Source organism: Carassius carassius, chromosome 37, assembly GCF_963082965.1.
Source record: "Carassius carassius chromosome 37, fCarCar2.1, whole genome shotgun sequence".
Lineage (NCBI taxonomy): Eukaryota > Metazoa > Chordata > Actinopteri > Cypriniformes > Cyprinidae > Carassius > Carassius carassius.
The window spans coordinates 28,063,352-28,071,913 of record NC_081791.1 but is presented as its reverse complement, the minus strand read 5'-3'; the positions used below and the strand labels follow the sequence as shown (position 1 = coordinate 28,071,913).

General features: G+C 42.3%; 1 protein-coding gene across 2 annotated transcripts in view; it reads right to left on the bottom strand.

The window, feature by feature from the left end:
* Positions 1–367: 367 nt before the first annotated feature.
* Positions 368–8,562, bottom strand: part of LOC132118574 (FH2 domain-containing protein 1) — a 12,330-nt gene continuing 4,135 nt past the window's right edge. For both annotated transcript variants that reach the window (XM_059528518.1, XM_059528519.1), the window contains 7 exons: positions 8,547–8,562; positions 8,341–8,411; positions 7,355–7,462; positions 3,684–3,748; positions 3,365–3,482; positions 3,110–3,274; positions 368–2,633 (listed from right to left, as the gene is read on the bottom strand). The exon at positions 8,547–8,562 is cut by the window's right edge and continues 85 nt beyond it. In XM_059528518.1, coding sequence (XP_059384501.1) covers positions 1,524–2,633; positions 3,110–3,274; positions 3,365–3,482; positions 3,684–3,748; positions 7,355–7,462; positions 8,341–8,411; positions 8,547–8,562 — 1,653 coding nt within the window. In that variant the 3' untranslated portion in view covers positions 368–1,523. The remainder of the gene's footprint in view (positions 2,634–3,109; positions 3,275–3,364; positions 3,483–3,683; positions 3,749–7,354; positions 7,463–8,340; positions 8,412–8,546) is intronic.

Below are 8,562 nucleotides of genomic sequence, written 5' to 3'. Positions count from 1 at the left end.
CTTAATGGTTTTTGGCATAAAAGAAAAATTTATAATTTTGACCCATACAATGTTTTTTTTTTTTTTTGTCTGTTGCTAAAAATATATTCCACTTTACAAATGTTTACATTCCTAGTGCAAAAATTTCTTTTTTTTGTTCTGTTTTGGCCTCAACTGGTCTTTATTTTCTTCATACAAACTGATCACAGAATACACGTGTAGAATAAATTTAAGAATAACAATAAAAAGCTTCAAAATGAAGTTGTCAGGACATCCCATCAAATTCACATTAATGTCCTTGGAGCAAAAACAAGAGCCTGACTCAGCAGTGCCACCTGATGCTTTGGAGAGTAACTGCAGGCGGCCAAATGAAGGGCAGACATATCAAACAATTTCAATTTCAAGTCTGTTAATTTATTTTCAGCCCTTCCATGCTGAGCATAGGAAGGGACAAAAACATTATACATTTTTACAAATCCAAACACATTTATTCCAGATCTGAAAGTTATATGAAATAGAAATAAATAAAATATTATACACTAAAAGAATAAAATAGACTGTATTTAATATCAGCATTTAATTCAGTCATTTTACTCTCCAGAAATTAAACAACAAATCTTCACTTTATATCTCCAGTGTCATTTTTGCTGATGAATTTATTTGATTTGTTTATATAAACTGTGAAAAAAATATTTATCGCTGCATATTAAATAAGCTAAAATCATAATTTCTATATTTTGGTGGAGATGGCACAGAGGTCTTTAAAAATACTTAATATCCACTATACTACTGCCATAATATATTAACATAATTAATATTAACTTAATTTTAATATTAAGCTTCTTCCTGCTTCTTTTTAGACATGTATACGTTAAATTTGTTTTGTATTTTGTTGTATTGTTTTGTTTCTATTATTATTATATTTATTTTTATATGTTCAAAAATAAACTGTTAAAATATTAAATCAAAGAGCACATTACCCGTGTTTCTGCATGTAAAATTCTGAATTAACAGAAAAATCTAAAAGATTACTATTAATTTTTTACAATAAATATGATTAATACACGTTTCATTCCATAATTATTCCTTCACAAATCTGAACTAATAACATGTATTTATATGTAAATTATCACGTAGTGGTATATAGTGCACAACTGACTTCTACTGATCTGTTAAAGAATTGTGAAAATATTTGAGAACCATTGAATATAGGCTAACTTTTGCATTTTAACCAACTAATATGCCTGCATGATGTTTTTGGATTATTAGTCAAAAACTAATGTATCTTGAAAAAATGATTTATCATTGAAATGTCCAAGACACTTACACCAAGTGATTTCTGAAGATCATGTGACACTGAAGACTGGAGAAATGATGCTGAAAATACAGCGGAGCATCACAGAAATAAATTACACTTTAACAGAGATTCACACAGAACACAGCTGTTTTACATTCTAATAATATTTCACAGTTTTTACTGCATTTCAGATCAAATAAATGCAACCTTGTTGAGCAGGAGAGACAGTGCTAGCATAACTTTCTCTCTACCTCCAGGTGGGTTTGACATCTTTATCACGTGACCCACGAGTAAACACTGAGCTTTGAGAGGCGGCGGTGCTGCTCTTCCTCAGACGTCCAGCAGGGGGCGACGGGCGGACACTTTCTGCAGGCGTCTGCTGCGGCTTGACGACCTGAGAGAGCCTAAGTGAAGCCGCGTGGGTCAGTGGAGGAGCTTTAGACTGGTTTCCATGAGCGGTGGTGTGTCGTGTCGTCGACGCCACAGTGTTGCGAGCGAAGCTGGGTGGTTTGAGCATGGAATTACGTACAGATGTTTCAGGACTCGGACGGTCGAGGGCTCGGAGTGTAGCACGACACATCTTCTCCTCCGGTCGAACCGCTGGTGTCTTCTTTACGACGTTGAGGATGCTTCCACTGGGTCGCTCCTGAATCCTCACAGAACTACTGGGCTGATGGAGAGGAACGAGCTTCCTCACACTCGCGGTTTCAGAGGAGCTCACACATTTAGGAGATGATGATGATGAGGTTGCTTTAGTGGAAGATGAAGGCGATTTCACAGAAAGAGATGCTCTGTTTTTAGGGCCGAAGGTTCGTTTGCTGATTATTTGTTTCGCTCCAGCGCTGGTTTTGAGCGACTCTGTTGTAGGCCAGACATTATCTTTAGTTTTTCCCTCTGATTTGTCATTAATGAGCTCTGGTTCTACCACTAAACTTATTTGTGAAGGGTCAAAGGTCATGTTTGGAGTCAATTCTTTATTTCCTAGTGTTTCCTGACTTTGCGTTTGAAGGTCGTTGTTCTGGGATTCCTGTATGGAAAGAGTCTTAATTTCAGTCTCCTCTGTCACATTTGTGATGGACAGCGAGTGTATTGGAGGAAGTACAAGTGTATCCGTTCCACAGGGGTCAAGGGTCAGGTTGTTCTGTTGTGGTGAGCAATGCAAACTTTCAGGGCTTGTCTCAAGCAGCTCCATAAGCCCCTCCCTCTTTAACGCCACCGCCACATCTACTTTACTATTGGACTGCAAACTGGAGACTCCGCCCACACCCTCATGCCCTGCCCACAAGTGCCGCTTGTCTTCTGACTCCTTCAGACGCTTGCGCCGAGACTCCTCCCACATTCCTCGCTCCATGTTCTCCTGAGAAGAGAGAAAAAAAGTCCAGCTGATTAACTGAACTGACTGAACGATGTAAATAAAATTATATAAAAATAAATAATAAAATTACATTAAATTAAATAAATAAATAAATAATACAGTGCAGTACTATAGTAAGTGAAAAAAAAATTGTTCTATAATGCTTTTTTCCCCAATATTTTGATAGTTTAAATCGGTATGGTATATAGTTTAAATGAATTTAAACAGGCTTTGAACATGAAAATATAAATAAGTAAACAATAAATAAAAAAATAAAATAAAATGTTTATTACTATATGCTTTTTTTCCCAAGTTATGTTTTTATTGATTTAAATTGGGCATTTAAATATGAAAATGATAGCTAATTGATAATTTTTTATTATTAAAAAATAAAAAAAACATGAATTTGTACACTAGTAGAGTATAGATTAGTAAATTAGTCTAGTCTTTTTTTAATTTATTTTTTATATTAGATTTACCTGAACTGCTTTCTTGAATTTGGAGCAGAAATTCTGGAAAATTCGTAAGCACTCATCCAGTTTGAACACATCTCTGTCCTCACATAAGAAATCGATCAGAGCGTCTCCTTGCCTCTGAACCTCATCAATACTGATCCTCAAATCCTCCAGAGCTCCAGCAGCGCTCTGAAACACACATTTAAACATGACTGTGACATAAGAACATACATGAAACATTGTGTTGTTAAATCAGACAGGCCCCAGGTCAGAGGTCACCTGTAGGAAGGACTGCAGCTGCAGCAGGAGCTCATCATCTGTGTGGATGTTCTGCTGTAACTGATGAACTCTTCTGGTCAGAGCATCAAACTCATCATGAATGCTGTCAACACACACTCTACACACACACACACACACAGGTTTGTAGAGTAGACGCCGTTATTTTAATATCAGGCAATGATAAATTCTCCTAACCTGGCCCCCTAAACAGAACCTTCACTGAAACACTAGATTTAAACTGAAACATGATTGGGACACAGCTGTATTTTAGTTTAACTGCTCCATCAGTGTTTCATCAGTGAAATGAAAGTTTTCTCACCGCGCTGCCTGCTGAACATGCTGAAGTTTCTCAGGAAACATGAGCAGATCTTTCTTCTGAGCTTCCTGAAATCAGATGGATGGACATATGTGACTGATATGTGGTTTACTGCATTCAGATGCTTTCTGACAAGTGTGAATTATGAACATTTAGGTAATATTTCTGTCACATTATAGAACATCTCAGACAAATAGAGACCAGCTCAGACTGATAGAGACTAGCTCATACTGACAGAGATCAGCTCAGAGTGATAGAGACCAGCTCAGACTGACAGAGACCAGCTCAGACTGACAGAGACCAGTTCAGACTGATAGAGACCAGTTCAGACTGATAGAGACCAGCTCAGACTGATAGAGACCAGCTCAGACTGACAGAGATCAGCTCAGACTGATAGAGACCAGCTCAGACTGATAGAGACCAGTTCAGACTGATAGAGACCAGTTCAGACTGATAGAGACCAGCTCAGACTGATAGAGACCAGTTCAGACTGATAGAGACCAGCTCAGACTGATAGAGACCAGCTCAGACTGACAGAGATCAGTTCAGACTGATAGAGACCAGCTCAGACTGATAGAGACCAGCTCAGACTGATAGAGACCAGCTCAGACTGACAGAGATCAGCTCAGACTGACAGAGACCAGCTCAGACTAGCAGAGACCAGCTCAGACTGATAGAGACCAGCTCAGACTGACAGAGACCAGCTCAGACTGATAGAGACCAGCTCAGACTGACAGAGACCAGCTCAGACTGACAGAGACCAGATCAGACTGCAGCTCAGACTGACAGAGACCAGCTCAGACTAGCAGAGACCAGCTCAGACTGATAGAGACCAGCTCAGACTGCAGCTCAGACTGACAGAGACCAGCTCGGACTGATAGAGACCAGCTCAGACTGATAGAGACCAGCTCAGACTGACAGAGACCAGCTCAGACTGATAGAGACCAGCTCAGACTGACAGAGACCAGATCAGACTGCAGCTCAGACTGACAGAGACCAGCTCAGACTAGCAGAGACCAGCTCAGACTGATAGAGACCAGCTCAGACTGACAGAGACCAGCTCAGACTGATAGAGACCAGCTCAGACTGACAGAGACCAGCTCAGACTGATAGAGACCAGCTCAGACTGATAGAGACCAGGTCAGACTGACAGAGACCAGCTCAGACTGATAGAGACCAGCTCAGACTGATAGAGACCAGCTCAGACTGACAGAGACCAGCTCAGACTGACAGAGACCAGCTCAGACTGATAGAGACCAGCTCAGACTAGCAGAGACCAGCTCAGACTGATAGAGACCAGCTCAGACTGACAGAGACCAGCTCAGACTGATAGAGACCAGCTCAGACTGATAGAGACCAGCTCAGACTGACAGAGACCAGCTCAGACTGACAGAGACCAGCTCAGACTGATAGAGACCAGCTCAGACTGACAGAGACCAGATCAGACTGCAGCTCAGACTGACAGAGACCAGCTCAGACTAGCAGAGACCAGCTCAGACTGATAGAGACCAGCTCAGACTGACAGAGACCAGCTCAGACTGATAGAGACCAGCTCAGACTGACAGAGACCAGCTCAGACTGATAGAGACCAGCTCAGACTGATAGAGACCAGCTCAGACTGATAGAGACCAGGTCAGACTGACAGAGACCAGCTCAGACTGATAGAGACCAGCTCAGACTGACAGAGACCAGCTCAGACTGATAGAGACCAGCTCAGACTGATAGAGACCAGGTCAGACTGACAGAGACCAGCTCAGACTGATAGAGACCAGCTCAGACTGATAGAGACCAGCTCAGACTGACAGAGACCAGCTCAGACTGACAGAGACCAGCTCAGACTGAAAGAGACCAGCTCAGACTGATAGAGACCAGTTCAGACTAGCAGAGACCAGCTCAGACTGATAGAGACCAGCTCAGACTGACAGAGACCAGCTCAGACTGACAGAGACCAGCTCAGACTAGCAGAGACCAGCTCAGACTGACAGAGACCAGCTCGGACTGACAGAGACCAGCTCAGACTGATAGAGACCAGCTCAGACTGACAGAGACCAGCTCAGACTGATAGAGACAAGCTCAGACTGACAGAGACCAGCTCAGACTGATAGAGACCAGCTCAGACTGACAGAGACCAGCTCAGACTGATAGAGACCAGCTCAGACTGATAGAGACCAGCTCAGACTGATAGAGACCAGTTCAGACTAGCAGAGACCAGCTCAGACTGATAGAGACCAGCTCAGACTGACAGAGACCAGCTCAGACTGATAGAGACCAGCTCAGACTGACAGAGACCAGCTCAGACTGACAGAGACCAGCTCAGACTGACAGAGACCAGCTCAGACTGAAAGAGACCAGCTCAGACTGAAAGAGACCAGTTCAGACTAGCAGAGACCAGCTCAGACTGATAGAGACCAGCTCAGACTGACAGAGACCAGCTCAGACTGACAGAGACCAGCTCAGACTGACAGAGACCAGCTCAGACTAGCAGAGACCAGCTCAGACTGACAGAGACCAGCTCGGACTGACAGAGACCAGCTCAGACTGATAGAGACCAGCTCAGACTGATAGAGACCAGCTCAGACTGACAGAGACCAGCTCTGACTGATAGAGACCAGCTCAGACTGACAGAGACCAGCTCAGACTGATAGAGACCAGCTCAGACTGACAGAGACCAGCTCAGACTGATAGAGACCAGCTTAGACTGATAGAGACCAGCTCAGACTGATAGAGACCAGTTCAGACTAGCAGAGACCAGCTCAGACTGATAGAGACCAGCTCAGACTGATAGAGACCAGTTCAGACTAGCAGAGACCAGCTCAGACTGATAGAGACCAGCTCAGACTGATAGAGACCAGTTCAGACTAGCAGAGACCAGCTCAGACTGATAGAGACCAGCTCAGACTGATAGAGACCAGTTCAGACTAGCAGAGACCAGCTCAGACTGACAGAGACCAGCTCAGACTGACAGAGACCAGCTCAGACTGACAGAGACCAGCTCAGACTGATAGAGACCAGCTCAGACTGACAGAGACCAGCTCAGACTGACAGAGACCAGCTCAGACTGATAGAGACCACCAGCTCAGACTGACAGAGACCAGCTCAGACTGATAGAGACCAGCTCAGACTGACAGAGACCAGCTCAGACTGATAGAGACCAGCTCAGACTGACAGAGACCAGCTCAGACTGATAGAGACCAGCTCAGACTGATAGAGACCAGCTCAGACTGATAGAGACCAGCTCAGACTGATAGAGACCAGTTCAGACTGATAGAGACCAGCTCAGACTGACAGAGACCAGCTCAGACTGATAGAGACCAGCTCAGACTGATAGAGACCAGCTCAGACTGACAGAGACCAGCTCAGACTGATAGAGACCAGCTCAGACTGATAGAGACCAGCTCAGACTGATAGAGACCAGTTCAGACTAGCAGAGACCAGCTCAGACTGATAGAGACCAGCTCAGACTGACAGAGACCAGCTCAGACTGATAGAGACCAGCTCAGACTGACAGAGACCAGCTCAGACTGACAGAGACCAGCTCAGACTGACAGAGACCAGCTCAGACTGATAGAGACCAGCTCAGACTGATAGAGACCAGCTCAGACTGATAGAGACCAGCTCAGACTGATAGAGACCAGTTCAGACTGATAGAGACCAGCTCAGACTGACACACTCACCAGAGCGACAAAGTGCAGCAGGTTGATTCCAGGTTTGTTGGCTTTAGTATCAGCCAGTAAAGGCAGAGAGGAGAGTTTGAAGCCCACGGCGTTACCAGCAGAGCCACCCTGACAGACAGACAGACAGATAAAGAGAGACAGATAAAGAAAAACAGATTGAGAGAAACCGAGCTGCAGACAGACAGATGATAAGGTTGAGTTTAATGCTGTGACAACAGTGAGATCTTCATTGTTTTTCTGTCAGTTAAATAACACTGCTCTGATCATAAAAAATAATTTTATACTGTGAATTTATCATTTGATTTTATATAATGTTCCGGGTCAAATCTGACCTGCAGCACATTTTTGAGTTGGCTGATGCTTTAATTCAAAGAAATGTAAACTGCACTGAAGGCATACATTTTTAAAATGCATGTGAATTTTGAATTTCAAACCCATGATTTTGGTGTTGCTGGGGTCATACATTACACTTTGAGATTCAGAAAAGTATGTATCAATTAAGAAAAATAGGAAAAAAATCTGAATTTTAAAATTGAAATAAAAAATTTATTTTATTCATTATAGTATTAACATTTTATCAATGTTTTAAAAAAAATCGATTTGTAAAAATCATATCTTCTCATGTTTCTTTTTTTGTAATGTGTCAGAAGTATTAATGTTTATTATTATGATTATTATTATAATTATTTTTAACCCTGAACATAACACAACTGTGCCCAGTATTTTTACACCAAGGTCATGGGTTCGATTCCCAGGAAATGCATGAACTGATCTAAAGTATTTCTTAAATGCAATACAGGTAACTTAGGATAAATACATCAGAAAAATGCATTACTGTAAGTGTACTTTGATCTGGGCTTTATGATTAGTTTGTAATTTGGTTAATAGTTTACTGGTTTCCGTTTAAAGTAGTTTCACTGCTATATGTATATATCATGTGTATGTATATGCATGTATTTGTCAGTGTTTAAGAGTAGCAGACTTACAGCATTCATGATGTTTCCAGCCTGCAGCACTAAATGAAAGACATTGTGAAGCTCCTCACAGCTCAACAGCTCTATAAAGACAGATACATCAGAGGATGAATGTGATGCTAAAGGCGTTTACACACAGAAATCTCTAAGTAATGATGGATTTTATGGGAACGCAGCACTGGACTGGTGCAATCACGACACAAACATCAGCAGATCACCTTTAATGGCGCTCAG